A 15,208-nucleotide genomic window follows, 5' to 3' on the forward strand; every position below is an offset into this window, starting at 1 on the left:
TTGATTGGTGTTGTCATGACGTTGCAGATCTTGTCCTAGAGGTTGTGGGATGGGGGGTGCTGTTGTATATATTTATTTTATGTATGTATTTAATATTTTTATATATTTTTGTTATTTATTTATTATATATATCATTTAGTTTTATTTATATATTGATATATAGATTACTTTTGTCACTAGGATTTCAATTAAGAGAGTGTGTGTGTGAAATTTCCCTCGCCTGCTTGAACTGTGCAAAAAGCACCCAGCAGTACAATTATAATCTTGTTTCCAAGCTTACATTTTTTTGCTGGCTAGATCATTTGAATTGTATAACACTACAATGATGTACTGGTGCTGACTAGGCTATCGCAGGGCATGGTAGCAACGTGAGCTGATTCATTAAGAGGATCGGACATAACCTTACGGAATGGCACAGTGAGATTAATCAGGAAGTAGCTGAGCTGTACAGACCAGTGAGATGCTAGCTGGGATATTGGTGGGAATGCTATCGAGGGAAACCTCGGGCTGGGTGCCTGTATCCAATGATCTCTGCTGGAAGTTTACACATCAGCTGAGAATAGGATTCTACCTTGCTGTGATGTCCAGCAGGTGCCCAGTGCTCACAGAACTCCAGAGACTTGAGCACAAACAAAATGAGCGCTGCACTGTCGGAGGTGCCGTCTTTCGGATGAGACGTTAAACCGAGGCCCCGTCTGGTTTCTACGGTGGACGTAAAAGATCTCATGGCACTGTTTCGAAGAAGAGCAGGGGAGCTGTCCCCAGTGTCCTAGGGCCAATATTTATCCCTCAATCAACATCACTAAAAACAGATTATCTGGTCATTATCGCATTGTTGTTTCTGGGAGCTTGCTGTGCGCAAATTGGCTGCCGTGTTTCCTACATTACAACAGTGACTACACTTCAAAATAAACTTCATTGGCTGTAAAGCGCTTTGGGATGCCCTAAGGTCGTGAAAGGTGCTATGGAAATGCAAGTCTTTTTTTAACCCCAATAAGGAGTAGATGGCTTTAGGAGGGGAGGACAGAAAGTTGATAGAGGGAAAAATTTGAGAGAGAAGCATATTAGCGTAACATTGAAGGTTTAAGTATGATTTTGTGTTTTTCCCTGGAACCAGTATATTAACCGGACCTAGCAACAGCACTGGTTACAGTACTTGGAACCCGAGTGTTTTTAAATCACTAAGAGCATGTATGGGTATGTCTTGCAGTGTGTACAAGGAGGTTTAGAGGATCCAAAGACAGTAACGCACCATAAACTCCTTCACGCTACTTCAGAGAGGGTCCTATCGGACACAAAGACTGTCATCGAGGAGAACCTCCAGGATAAAGGTGAGTGCCAGCGCTGCTGAATGGAGGGAAAGGACGCCTGGAAAAGGATGACATTACTATGTTATGTTTCTGAAATACAGGAAACTCTTTTTTTTATCCGGCACCGACGTGGTGCCGGTTTATCAAAAAGTCTGGATTACAGAGAGGTATAGTTAAAAGGTACGAGAGCTCCGTACACAGCAACAAATCCAGGTTTCCCTGTTGCTTAGCAACAGCTGCAGGAACCCCGGCCACCGACCAAGCGTCCTTGTTGCTTAGCAACAAGTGCAGGAACCCCGATTACACAGCCACAGATCCAGGAACGGCCACTAATATGAAGTAAAACTTACCTGAACCACCTACTGAATTTTGCCGGTTAACAGAGATTTCTGGTTATTTAGGTGCCGGTAAATCGAGAGTTTCCTGTAGTGCAACTTCTGCTTTGAAAAGAGCAGATACTAGTAAAGGAAGCTCACTTGAGAGCGTGTGGTCCTCTCTAAATCAGGTCTCTATTCCTGCTACAATAACCTGCAGAGTAACAGATGTCTGGGAGTGCGTTGCAAGGGGAGTAACAGATGGCTGGGGTGGGTAACGTGGATCAACTAGGCAACTTATTCAGTCAACCAAACGTGGAGAATATGTTGCAGCCTTGAAGATGCTTGTAGCGGTCTATTTATTTTTATATAATTTCATTGTATTTTTTCCCCCTTTTTAAGCATTGCCTTTGAGTGTCAATCTTCCGTTGCAACGGTTGAGTTTTTGCTGGACAGCTTCATGTGTTGTTAGTGTTAAGAAATTTGGGCGAAGGAGCAAGGTCCATAGTGCAGGAAACCATCGAGGTTGAAAGGACCAGGAGAGACGGCAAGATGAATAAAGAAGTGGTGGTGAGGTAAAAGCCTGAAGATTGTAGAAGGAAAAAAAATAAATTGACTTGGAGGAGAAAAGGGGTTTTACAAATTGATTCTAGACAGTGGGTTTGTGTACGAAACACACAGGAAGAGGTTTTTTTTTAAATTAAAAAGCAATATTTTTTTTAAAAATTCATTCTGGGGATACGAGCGTCATTAGCTAGGCTGACATTTATTGCCCATCCCTAGTTGCCCTTGAGAAGGTGATGGTAGGCTTTCTTCTTGAACCGCTGTGTGTGTTTGTTGTATGATCAACAGCAGGGTTGCAGATGGTTCCTGCCTTACCTGGGAGGCCCTTACGTGTCTCCCTCACTCCTGGACAGGATACAGGGGGAAAAATCTTACCTGATGAGTAATCCCTCTCACCTTTTAAGTTGGCTGATCTTGGCTGGGGTGACGTTGGTGGAGCTATAGTGGGTCGCGGGGCTCCTGGGTTAGGGAGGAGGGAAATCAGCTGGGGTTCCCACTCACCGGTATCTGGTGAGGGCTGCCACATGAGCAGTTGTGTGGACATCAGTTGAGGACAGAATCCGGTTTGTTTGTAACGCCCACAGTTGGAGCATGAATAATAGCCACTGGGGCAAAGTAAAGGAGGGAAACGAGCAAACTGTCCCTGCAAGGCCTTTACAAAAGGGAAAAATTTAAAAAGACAATAATCCAGATAATGCAGGAAAAAAGTAAATTATTATTGAACTTTTAGTATCTAGGGCCGCAACTTCGAAACTAAGACCCATGGTGACCACTATCTCTCTCAAAACAAAACAAAAATGTTGATCCCAGAGAGTGTCCAAAAAAAAGTTAGTGCGATGAGGGTGTTTGTTTAATACGCTGTAGATAATTCCTGTTGCTGATCTGGCTAGCGCCATTAACCCTGACCCATTGTTTTGTCTGTCAGTCAGATGGTGTGATGACTGAGTACTGTAATGTGTTCAGGTAATCCACTATCGGCTGTTCTCTCGACCACGTGTCCATGTTCTCCCTTGTGTTTTTATTCTAGATGTTTTATTGTTAATTAAAAAGCGAGCCCCTGCTGCTCCTCCCAAGATGGCTGAAGTGTCTACTGAAGAAAAGGTAAGCCCCTCTTTTTATTTTCTTGTTTAAACCCATCTAAATCCTTTTTTTGTTAAAACTTGCATTATAGGAAAGCTCCCGCCTAACCTCTGGTTGCTTGTATTATATCAGTACTTGGAAAAGCCACAAAAGCTATTGGGACATCACAAATGCTTTCTACTATGGCTGTGTCTCAATTTGTCCTCCTTGATGTTGCTCTCTTGAGTTGGGAGGTCACTGAATTTGAAGCATAAACTTCTACATAGCTGTCAACATTTCCTGTGGAGGGACCAGGGGGGGTTTAAGGAGAGCTTACCAAGTCTTTCTCTGTCTTCGGCTTAGGCTGGTTGCCTCGGCCAGGTGTTGAATGTTGTGCGGTTAATTAATGGCCTGCATCGCACCCTCACTTTTCATAAAAGTGCGATCATCGTGTATATTGAATTGAGCCTTTCCTTTTCTGCCAGAAAAAACAGGAGCAAAAGGCACCTGATAAAGAGGCCATCATGAAGGTGACGGCTCAACTTGCTGCTCGGCAGGTTGATCGAATGGTCACCCAGCACAACCTGCGAGATGTATGTAACTCATTTTATTTACATCACTTTCTTTAAGAAATATATGTATTTTTAGAACCAGATGCCTTTCGAGATAGATATATCATAAATTAAAAACCTTACTTCTACACGCACTTCTGATCTCATGATAAATTCCTATGCAGCGCCACTACTGGTGGGAGGGTGTGATTGCAGCGTGACACGCTACCGTAGGCAATTTCCAATATAAATGTGGGTATAGGAATTTATAATGGAAATATAAAGTTGACAATGTATTACCAAATGAAATGGAGATTAGATTCTTTTTGAGAACCCTGGTCTATTTACTCTGCGCTGTCAAACCCCTCTTCACCTGAAGACTACACTTGATATTGACTCCCTGTAAGCAATGCCACAGGAGATCGACCAAATGCAAACCTTAATACAGTGATTGTGAAGCTGGAGAAATACAGCCCCTGTTGGGAACAGGCTGGTTATCAAAAGTATTTTACCAAGTTAGTTTTGTGAATTTAAATAATTTGTAAGGAGCCTCTGTGCTGGTCCCAGCTGAAGCTCTGTTTAAATTGGTGAATGAACTCCCGCCCACAAAGTGGAACCGTGAGGTTTGACTATATTGTGCAGTGGCCTGTGCGATAGCTACAGCCTGGCTAAATGACAGAGCAAACAAAACCAAAATCGCCAGCTACCAGACCTGCCAAAGCACGTTCTGACTCTGATCAGCGTTAACACAGGCAGCCACTGTGCTTTGTCCCAAGCAATGAACTAGTAAATGGAGTCACGGTGGATATGAGAATATCTGGAAATTAAATAAGACTAGAAGCAGTGGAGTACAGATGAGCTGGAGCGTATTGATGGATGTTTAGTTGCAGCATTATAGAGACAGTGACACAAAATAATTAAATGAATAATAGATCTTGCAAGAAGGATGTGATTAATTGACAGCTACTGGCAAAATACGATATCTGCATTAGCCAGTTGTATTTCTGAACTTTGTTCAGCCAAAACCGATATTTACTACAGTGCCTATTGCAGTCTGATACTGGTTTCGGTTCCATGGCAACATTGCATAATTGAATATTCCAATAGGGTGTAAATTTGCTCCTGTATTAGCACCAAATTCTTTTGGATGGGGGGGAGGAATCCTTTATATTGTAGGTTGTGATTGTTATTTGTGACCCAGCCACTGTATTCAATGTCAGTGCTTACCTTTGCGTAACGTATAAGTCATAAACATTATCCCTAGGTTCAGGCAATGCACATAAGGAGTTGAGCTTCACTTGTGTGGTTTGGCTTCATCTTAATGCCTCCGTTTACCATCACTGTCATTGCAACTGCTGTAGAAACATTAGCCTTGCTTTTAATTCAGAGTGGGAATCGGGCAAATGCCCCCAACCCCCTCTCCAGCTCCGAACTTGGCAGCTGAGGCCCAGGTGATTTTAATTCCTGGTGCTCGCCTGCATGCCCCGGGTCAGTTGCCAGCAGGGAACAGCAGCTGGCCAGCGGGCGGGTGTGGAGTGGCGAGAAGCGGCCAGCCAGGACTGGAAGAACAGTCCCTAGCAGTCAGGTAAGTCATAGGGAGGGGGTTTCCAGTGGGGGGGTGGGGGGGTCTCGCAATCTGGAAAGGGAGGCCCACCCTTTCCTGTGGGGGGTGGGGGGGACCCAGAGGAGCAGTTCTGCTCGACCTGACCCCACACGGAATTTTGTTTTAAAGTAAGAAAACCTAACTCTCCAAGCCTCTTCTGGTCTTCCTCCTGTTCGATTCACCTGGTGGAAAAGCCTCAATGACTTTCCCCGCACAGGCCACCGATTAAAATAAAAGTCGAGTCCCAGTAACATTGTCGGAGACAGGCCTGCATATTTAAAGAAAGACCTTGCTGATTTCAGGCAGATGTCCTTGCTAGGTTAAAATTGAAGACGTCAGGGAGGGAACGGAACGTCAGCCAGTAAGTCTCCCACCCAAGTTTAGTTGCCTGCCTGCCCAGTTTCCACCGGGCGAGCAAGGTTCAAATCATCCCTGTAAGAGTAATGAATATCAACTGCAGGGAGGTGTTACTGGGTGGGTAATTCATCAATTGAGAATAAATTGTAAACTGACATTTAACTTCTAGTTTCAGACAGAACTCAGGAAAATCCTTGTTTCCCTAATAGAAGTGGCACAGAAGCTGCTAGCGCTAAATCCAGATGCTGTTGAACTCTTTAAAAAGGCAAATGGTAAGATCACTAATGTGCTGATGCAGGGTCAATGGGGCTGGTTCTGTCTAATTCTGTTTTTATTTGCTTTCCACGTACCCCTGTACCCACTTTTCTCAAGTTCCTGACTATATTGTTTTATATATGCTCTTGATGCTTCACTGGTTAAGTATTGATCGGGAAGGCCCGTGGTTTGTGTTTAGTTGGCCAGTTTGAGTAGGGCAGCGGTGAACACTGCAATTAGCCTCAGTATCCCTCGGGTTTGGAAGGGAAACATTGGCCAGCAGCAGCTGCCAGAAAGTGTGTGCATGGTCCTTGGATGAATGATTGTATTGGGCTTGGCTGTGAACCTACCGCTGGGCACTGTGCTGAATTTTTTTTTCTATTTGTTCATGGGATGTGGGCGTTTCTGTACTTTTGCTGTATTTGCTGGCTTGCTATCTATTGTTGTTATAAACTGACTTGAAAACATTTACTACAATAATGGCACAGTTTTGCTTCAGGTTGCTGGCACTGTCTTTTCTGCAGGGGTCCCAGGGAGTGTGTCAGTATTTACAGTCCTCACCACAAATAAAAGTTAAAAAAACCGTTGCTGTAGCGTTACTTCCAGTGGTCTTATGAATTGAAAGTGCTGCCCAAAGAATCTCTGGCCCCATTCCTGCTACAGGAAACTCCTCTTTTTACCGGCACCTAAATAACCGGAAATCTCTCTTAACCGGCAAAATTCAGGAGTAGGTTCAAGTAAGTTTTACTTCATATTAGTGATCGTGTAACCGGGGTTCCTGGATCTGTGGCCGTGTAATCGGGGTTCCTGCACCAGTTGCCATGCAACAGGGACGCCTGGATCTGTGGCCGTGTACGGGGCTCTCGTACCTTAGTAAGTATACCTCTCTGTAATCCGGACTTTTTGATCAACCGGCACCACGTCGGTGCCGGATAAAAAAGAGTTTCCTGTAGAATTGTGGGAATATGACACAAAATGCCTGTTCCCAGGCTGCCTGTAAAAAGACAGTTACAAAACTAATGGGAGAAGGTTGAGGAGATCCAGGAAGCGTAAAGGTCAATGTTCCCTCTTTTTTTTTAAAAAAAAAAAAAAAAAAAAAAATTGTGCGCGGTCCCTTTAAATATTTTCCAGCAGCAACCGCTGACGAGCGGCCTGTGCGGGACCTTCCGATCGGTGCGCGCCCGCACGCCTTGGGGAGAACATTGGTAAAGGTGTCTGTCTTTGAGAGAGAATTCAGGGCCAGTTCTGATTAATACTTTCCCTTTTAATCTTGATGCTGCAAAAGCAATAAGAGCTGTACAAGAACATGTATTAAAACAAAATTCTATATGTGAACTGTTCATCCTGCTCATCATATCGTGCTGATTATTTGAATGCGTGTAGTCTGGGTTTTTGAAACGATACGATTATTGACTCACCCATTTTAACAGAATTGTGGCCTGCTTGTTTTTTTTTTTCCCTGAATTCAATGAGCAATGAATTTGGGACCTTAAATAACGTACTGAAGGGAATCATTCCAGGACAGTAATGAGCAAAACAAGAAATGTAATGGCTTTTAGTTTTATGAAGTACTGTTTAGAGCTCTCCCAGTGGAGGGCAACAACTTGAGTTTATATTAAAGCCTTTAAGATCGAAAATGTTATGAGGTGCTTTACAAAGTGGGGGAGCAAAATAGATTTAAAATAGAGGGATGGACACTGAGCCACGTTTGGAGAGCTCAGTATAGCCGCTGAATTCTTCCACTCGCATCCAAGCTAGGTCAGGGTCTAATGGGTCAATTGACAGGAAGAGATGGTTTAATTGAGTAGTAGTACTTGATTGGGTATGGGACTACGTATATTTTTATCAACTCACACTTGGGGAAATGCTATTGTATTTGGAGAATCTTGGTCTTGATTTGCCACTGTGATATGATGGGTAAACCTATGAAAATTGTTAGCCTGTCTGTTTTTCCACTAGTTAGAGGCAATAAACCTAAATCTGGAAGACCAATCTCCCTGACTCTCGTGATACGACTATATTGTCAATGAAAGAGTAAGGCGTTTTGGAGCTGGAATCGCTGAGATTCAGTGAAAGTATTGTAGATGAGATTTTTCTTTGAAGGAAACCCAGGCATTCAATTTTCAATCGCCTTGGCATGTCTGTGGTGCTCTTGCATTGGGACTGTTTGTGAAATAATTTTCTAAACCTGCCTGAGTGCATTTATTGTTTCGCAATAGTTTCGGGGTGAACTATTTTGATGCGAGTGTCGCTAATGGATTTTTCCCCCTTTCGGTAGCGATGTTGGATGAGGATGAGGAGGAGCGAGTAGACGAGGCCGCACTACGCCAGCTGACTGAGATGGGCTTCCCGGAGAGTCGAGCAGTTAAAGCACTGCGGCTCAATCAGTGAGTTTGTCTTGGGGAATCTTTTTTACAAACGCATATATTTAGGTGGCTTGGATGTTTACATGCTTTTTTGGGGGGGTTTGTGGCACATATTACAGTGCTTTGGGTTACATAGATCTGTCCCTTTTTTGGTAGCACTAAGTATTGAGGGTTGACAGGGCAGGCTCTTTACATTGTGGGGTAGTGTGATTGAGTTAAGTAGTGAACCTATATTTTATTTAGTCATAAAGCCAATTATAAGGGAAGAAAGGTCTAGGTGGAGTACTATTGGTTCAAAGGTCTTTCCTCTCTTTCCCCTCCCCCCCCCCCCCCCCCCCCCCCCAAATTATGGAAGAAAATAGCTTGACTGTAAATCTTTTCTTTTTTTTAAAAAAAAGATGCTAATTTTAATCCCAGCATGGGGACTGTAGAATCGTCTGCCTCTGCTAGGCTGCTCTCGTGATCTCAATTCTAAGTCTAAATGAAACTCTGGTCACACTCCCTCGACTAGAATAAAGGAAAATATAGAAGTGGCTAAAGATTGCTCACTGCACCTAAAAGGCCTTATGGTGCTTAGCGCAGTGCCATTTGAATGAATGTAAAAGAGTGCAGAAACTTGGTTATATTGCCAAACCCACCTCCTTTAAACTTTACGAAGAGGAAGGTTCTGGTCAGTGACAGTATTATAAGTTGGGGCGGTGTGCCGCATAAACAGTACAATTGCAGAGTGCAGTGCTTATCTCTCCAACTGCACCAATACTTGCTGTCAGACTGCCAACTTGCAGGTTTTCCCTTCTCCCTCCAGTATGTCCGTGACACAGGCCATGGAGTGGCTAATAGAGCACGCAGAAGACCCTACAATTGACGCGCCGCTGCCCGGGGATGGGACAGCTGGGGGGTCGAAAGCAACTGCAGAGGCGGCGAAGCCCAAAGCTGTTGCTGAAATTTCCAAACAAGATGAGTTGACTGACATCTTCAAGAAAATTAGGCGGAAACGGGAATTTCGACCAGAACCCAGAGTGAGTAGAATGAATTTCACTTTGATGCATGTGTCACGAATGGGAATTTCCTTGCACCTACATAGTGCCTTTCATGTAAGTTGGGGTGCTTTCTGATGCTTAGCATAGTGCCATATTGATACATAAGCGAAAGGTGGGGCACCAATTCCTCAAAAGCGTTAATTATTCATGAGCCCTGTGAAAAATGGTACCGAAAGAACTGCTGTTTTTCACTTCTAAAGCTTCCATTTGTCATGTCCTAATTAAGAGAATCTTGCTGTTATTACACCAGCACTGTGTGATCAATCCAGCCAGTTGATGGTTTGTCTTCCTGCCTCTAATCAATGTACGCATTCCTATGTAAGCCTCTTGTGCCTTCAGAGATGGTGTAAGGCAGAGGCGCTTGTACCTCTCTGAGTTGCACACACACACTGGCCAAAGATCCCAGTCGTAAAAGGCCAGAACAGTACAAAAGGGCACTTTCCCTCACCCTGCCAGAATTCTTTGTTTTAGGGGATGGGTGAAGTGGCGCAGAGTAAGAACCAACAGAAGTGATTGCTCCAGCACAGTTGATGAAGAACCACGAGGTGATGTCGAAGGCTCTGCATTTCAACTCCTGGCTATGATTTTGCTGGCAAAATGAGGAAGTCTGAGGTGTCCGCTGCTTACATGCTGGCTGCTGTGTAGTGGGCCGAAGGTGTGAGATCCCAGTCTGAGGATTGAATCGCTGCTCAGGGACTGCTGCTTTAATTAACTCTACCAACGTTCCTCGGCCTGCTGCACAATGACTGTTCCTTGCGCTGGCCTCTAGGTGTATGTGGGGAGGGGGGAAAAGGGAAGATTAAAGACAATACTGAATTGTGTTAACAAGCAGCAGTGGCGGAAGGCAGAATTGCTCTGGTCACCACGTGTAGTGACGTATATTTTTCAAAAGGAACGTGTTCGTGATTTTGCTACATGTAGTGACCAGAGCATTTTGTTCTGAAGATGCCTCTCCTATGAGTGCTGTTAAGGGGCGCTGAATGAAAACTCAGCTGATCCTAGACAGACTGTGTGTGCTTTTGTAAGTAACCTGCAATTTCCCAAAGTTACTGGTTTAAATGTCTAGTAGTGCCAAGCCAAGTGATATGCAAATGGTTGAACAGTTGGCGGTCGGTTTTTGTTTCCTCCGATAGGCTATGATTGCTCTGATGGAAATGGGATTCGATGAAAAGGAAGTAACCGATGCATTGCGAGTCAACAATAACCAACAAGATGCTGCTGTAAGTACCAGAAGGGCAGATTATTAGAGAAAACGAAAACTACTTAAACCTGATGTGTATAAGAGTTAGGAGCAGGAGTCGGCCATATGGCCCCTCGACCATTCAATAAGGTCATGGCTGATCTTCGACCTCAACTCCACTTTCCTGTCCGATCCCCATATCCCTTGATTCCCCTAGAGTCCAAAAATCTATCTATCTTAGCCTTGGATATACTCAACAACTGAGCCTCCACAGCCCTCTGGGGCAGAGAATTCCAAAGATTCACAGCCCTCAGTGAAGAAATTCCTCCTCATCTCAGTCTTAAAAGGCCGAAGTTCGATGTGGTGAAGTTCGATGTTCTTGTTTTATTTACTGGATTCTTAATTGCTTCGTTGAGTTTATCTGAGCCATGCATATTTTGTTATGGAGGGTGGGGCAGGGGGGTGGGAAAATAAGATGTTTGTGCAAAATTTGAGTCACTGGTGATTGAAATTAAGGGGACTTGTCTATATGAGAGTCAGCACGGAGGATGGTACTGTAGCCCTCTGAGGATTCCACTCATTTGCCCTTGGCCTTGTCCCATTCTTGTCTATTCTGGTCTTCTGTTAAAAGTGTTATTTCTGGATGCTCCCTTTTGGAAATTCTCAGTAACTTTACTGAAATAGAAGTGAAGTGTAGAATAAAAATAGTAGTGGCCACAGTACTGGTTGCTGAAGATTACGATAGCACATTGTGTTTTGTGGTGGCAGAAAAATCCCTTGCAGCTTCCTCAGTGGCTTAATGGGCAGCGACAACGCTCCGTGTACTAAAGCTATACAGACCCAAAGGTAACGGAGGGCTGCTGTTGCTGCTGGAGCTACATCCCAGCAAGAGTTGATGCCCTCAGAGGAGGAAATTGTTTGTGGGCAAGGATTGGTGAAATTATAGACCGGCAGCTAAAAATAAATTACGTTCTTGTGTCAATTCAACCCTTGCACTTTTGCTGCAGAGAGAAATGCTTGTACAGAGTAATGATATTCTTGACCTCTAAGATTTAAATTAGGACGCTTTGAATTTTCTCCCCTTTTTTTTCTTCTGTTTCCTGCCCCTTCTCTTTTTCCCCCCCCCCCCCCGGCAAAAAAGTGGTTATAATGTTTTATTGGGATTATCGCCAGTCTTTAAAGAGCCCTAACTAAGAAATGGTTAATTGAGCTGTGGAATTTTTAGGCTTTTGTCACGTAAATCTCCACGTCCCACTGCATCACTGTGCCAGAGTAATACTTTTACTTGCACACCGAGCCTCCCAGTTATTTGTGATTGAACAGCTACAAGAAGGGTTGCAGGGACTAAGAATTTGAAGAGGGGCGTTCTTGCCAGTGCGCTGGGACTGTTTTATTGGTGCTGTAAATGAAACTATCCCTGAAACAACAACAATGCCTGCAACACGGTTGACCACACCATCCTCCTCCAACGTCGTCCAGCTGGGTGGAACTGCACTCACCTGGTTCCATTCTTATCTATCCAGTCGTAGCTGGAGAATCACCTGCAACGGCTTCTCTTCCCGCTCCCGCACTGTTACCTCGAGTGACCATTAGGATCTATCCTTGGCCCCCCTCCTATTTCTCATCTACATGTTGCCCCTTGGTGACGTCATCTGAAAACACAGCATCAGTTTCCACATGTACGCTGACGACATCCAGCTTTACCTCACTACCACTTCTCTCAACCCCTCCACTGTCTCTAAATTGTCAGACTGCTTGTCCGACATCCAGTTCTGGATGAGCAGAAATTTCCTCCAACTAAATATTGGGAAGACCAAAGCCATTGCCTTCGGTCCCTGCCACAAACTACATTCCCTAGCCACCAACTCCATCCCTCTTCCTGGCAACTGTCTGAGGCTGAACCAGACTGTTCGCAACTTGGTGTCATATTTGACCCCGAGATGAGCTTCCAACCACACATCCACGCCATCACTAAGACCGCCTATTTCCACCTCCATAACATCGCCCGACTCCGCCCCTGCCTCAGCTCATCTGCTGAAACCCTCATCCACGCCTTTGTTACCTCTAGACTGGACTATTCCAACGCACTCCTGGCCAGCCTCCCATGTTCTACCCTCCGTAAACTTAAGGTCATCCAAAACTCTACTGCCCGTGTCCTAACATGTACTAAGTCCTGTTCACCCATCACCTCTGTGCTCGCTGACCTACATTGGCTCCCGGTTAAGCAGCGCCTCAATTTTAAAAATTCTCATCCTTGTTTTCAAATCCCTCCATGGCCTCGCTCCTTCCTATCTCTGTAATCTCCTCCAACCCCACAACCCACTGAGATCTCGGCACTCCTTCAGTTCTAGCCTCTTGAGCATCCCCGATTTTAATCGCTCCACCATTGGTGGCCATGCCTTCAGCTGCCAAGGCCCTAAGCTCTGGAATTCCCTCCCTAAATCTCTCCACTGCTCTACCTCTCTTTCCTCCTTTAAGATGCTCCTTAAAACCTACCTCTTTGACCAATCTGCCCTAATATCACCTTGTGTGTCTCGGTGTCAAATTTTGTTTGATAATGCTCCTGTGAAGCGCCTTGGAACATTTTACTAAGTTAAAGGTGCTATATAAATACAAGTTGCTGTTGTTATTGTTGAAACACTATTCTCAACCTGTCACTCTATTGTTATAACACTGACTGATCTCTGGAGAACAAGGTTGGTCTATCAAATTGCTGATCCATAATGAGCAATTTTTATGTTTCAGTGTGAATGGCTGCTGGGTGATCGAAAGCCCTCCCCTGAGGAGTTAGATAACGGCATCGACATTGAAAGTCCATTATTTCAGGCCATTCTGGACAACCCTGTTGTACAGCTGGGACTGATTAATCCTAAAACACTGCTTGGTAAGTTTTCTTAAAAAGCTTTGGTCTCACGAGAAAGTGTAACTGCGGCTAGGATTCAAAGTATTGTTTTCTTTTTGGTCCTTTTTTAAATTTCCAGTCAAGTTCTCTCCCCGTAACGCTCCTCTTCCTCCTCCCCCACCCTGGGGCCTTTTCTCTTGAAGGTGTTAGCTGCTTCCTGGGGTTCGTTTCCACAGGTGTCAGTGTCCTCCCATACTCCTAAGTGCCCATTCTTAATATGTAAGATAGGATGAGTGTTTAGGCCTGATCCTGCCCTTCTGATATACACACACTCACGATTGCTGAATAGTCCTCAACGGCAGGAACCCTGCCTGATTTCCCCCTTTGTAACCTAGGACATTAGTAGCATCCCTACGCTGCCTTGGCTGAAATCAGTAAACTCCGTACGGATCAAGGATTGGCTCCTGTCGGTGTATCTCTGCTGTTCGCTGCCTTAACCAACTGACCTGTCGGTTGAGCTGCTACAAGTGTATTTAACAAAGTATTTGAATAAAATCTAATCCTGTAGATAGTGTCGTACGGCGATTGGCAACTATTTCCTCCATCCGTGGAACTAAATGACTCTGGGGATTCAGCAGTTGTTTAGTGAGTGGAGTCTTGTGTTTGTTACTATAGCAGAGATGTCTTGCTGTGCATCGAAGCATAAGTTTTGCAAAGTCAGATGTTCAGTGTGCACTTTGGCTGAAAGTTTAAACGTCCCTCAAAAACCTGCAGTCTCAGCGTTAACACTGGTTATGTTATCAACGTGCTGCTGCTATCCATGGATGTTGAGAGGGCAGTCTGTGGCAGCGGATGCCTGTGCTATTGTAACGTCGCTCGCTTCATTGAGCTAAGAGAGTGCTAATGTTTTCGAGCAAAAGGAAGAAAGCCTCGGTGTGGAAAACTGCACAAACAATAATATGGTACAAAAATAACTCCCCCTGTGGGCTTCTGCTGCTGCGCAATAGAACAACGGTTGCGATGGACCTGCTGACTCCCTGTGGCAGCTGTTGTCGACTGACTTCTTTTGGAGTGGCCCAGCTTGTTTTTGCCATCGTTGATAGCTGCTTTTGCACTGCCTTTCAATCTGGACAGTTGGAGGGTCAGACCTGTGGACTTCCCTCGTGTCGTCGACTGTGCTACTCCATAAACACTGCCTGGAAACATGTCTCGGGAAAGATGGATCTCTCTTGCTTTTTCCCCTCTCCTGGACCCTCCCCACCTAAGGTACCTGTGTAGCTGCCCAACGATGCTTCATCCGAGTCTGGCCTTCTGAGCAAAAGTGCAATGACGTTTTTTTTTAAGCCTCTCTCTTACTCGAAGAGGTAGAAGGAATGATTTTAGCCATTCTCTATCCTTCAGCGCTGTCATTCATGCAAAACTCTAATTTATACTACAAAAAATGGCTTCCTATTTGATTAGACTGGGTTTTTTTTTTACAGTACACGTCACCTGGCCCTGTATTTCTCATGGCATTTAATTGCTCTGTGAATAGTTTCTGCCCTTCACCTGCCAACCCTAAGGGAATTCTTGTGAGGGAGCTTTGCTCACACTTACATTTTGAGTTTGTGAAGAAGCCTGATTTTCCAGCAGGATGAATCTAATGAAGCAGTGATCCTGGTGTTGAAGTTCCTTCTTGGCAGAAGCTGCTCATTTGTCATAATTGCATTCACTTACTTAGCTGAATAATGCAATCTTTTAATGGTAAAGAAATATACTTTTTCATGT

The 15,208-nt window shown here is 44.5% G+C and overlaps 1 protein-coding gene across 1 annotated transcript in view; it reads left to right on the top strand.

The window, feature by feature from the left end:
• Window positions 1-15,208, top strand: part of ubac1 (UBA domain containing 1) — a 50,791-nt gene that overhangs the window by 17,495 nt on the left and 18,088 nt on the right. Inside the window, exons 2-9 of the mRNA XM_085965383.1 lie at window positions 1,211-1,331; window positions 3,216-3,289; window positions 3,733-3,840; window positions 5,928-6,030; window positions 8,292-8,400; window positions 9,185-9,398; window positions 10,553-10,639; window positions 13,345-13,483. Of these exons, the coding sequence (XP_085821509.1) occupies window positions 1,211-1,331; window positions 3,216-3,289; window positions 3,733-3,840; window positions 5,928-6,030; window positions 8,292-8,400; window positions 9,185-9,398; window positions 10,553-10,639; window positions 13,345-13,483 (955 nt within the window). The remainder of the gene's footprint in view (window positions 1-1,210; window positions 1,332-3,215; window positions 3,290-3,732; window positions 3,841-5,927; window positions 6,031-8,291; window positions 8,401-9,184; window positions 9,399-10,552; window positions 10,640-13,344; window positions 13,484-15,208) is intronic.

Source organism: Somniosus microcephalus, chromosome 23 (assembly GCF_052327205.1).
Source record: "Somniosus microcephalus isolate GS21.2 chromosome 23, FLI_Smic_1.0, whole genome shotgun sequence".
Lineage (NCBI taxonomy): Eukaryota > Metazoa > Chordata > Chondrichthyes > Squaliformes > Somniosidae > Somniosus > Somniosus microcephalus.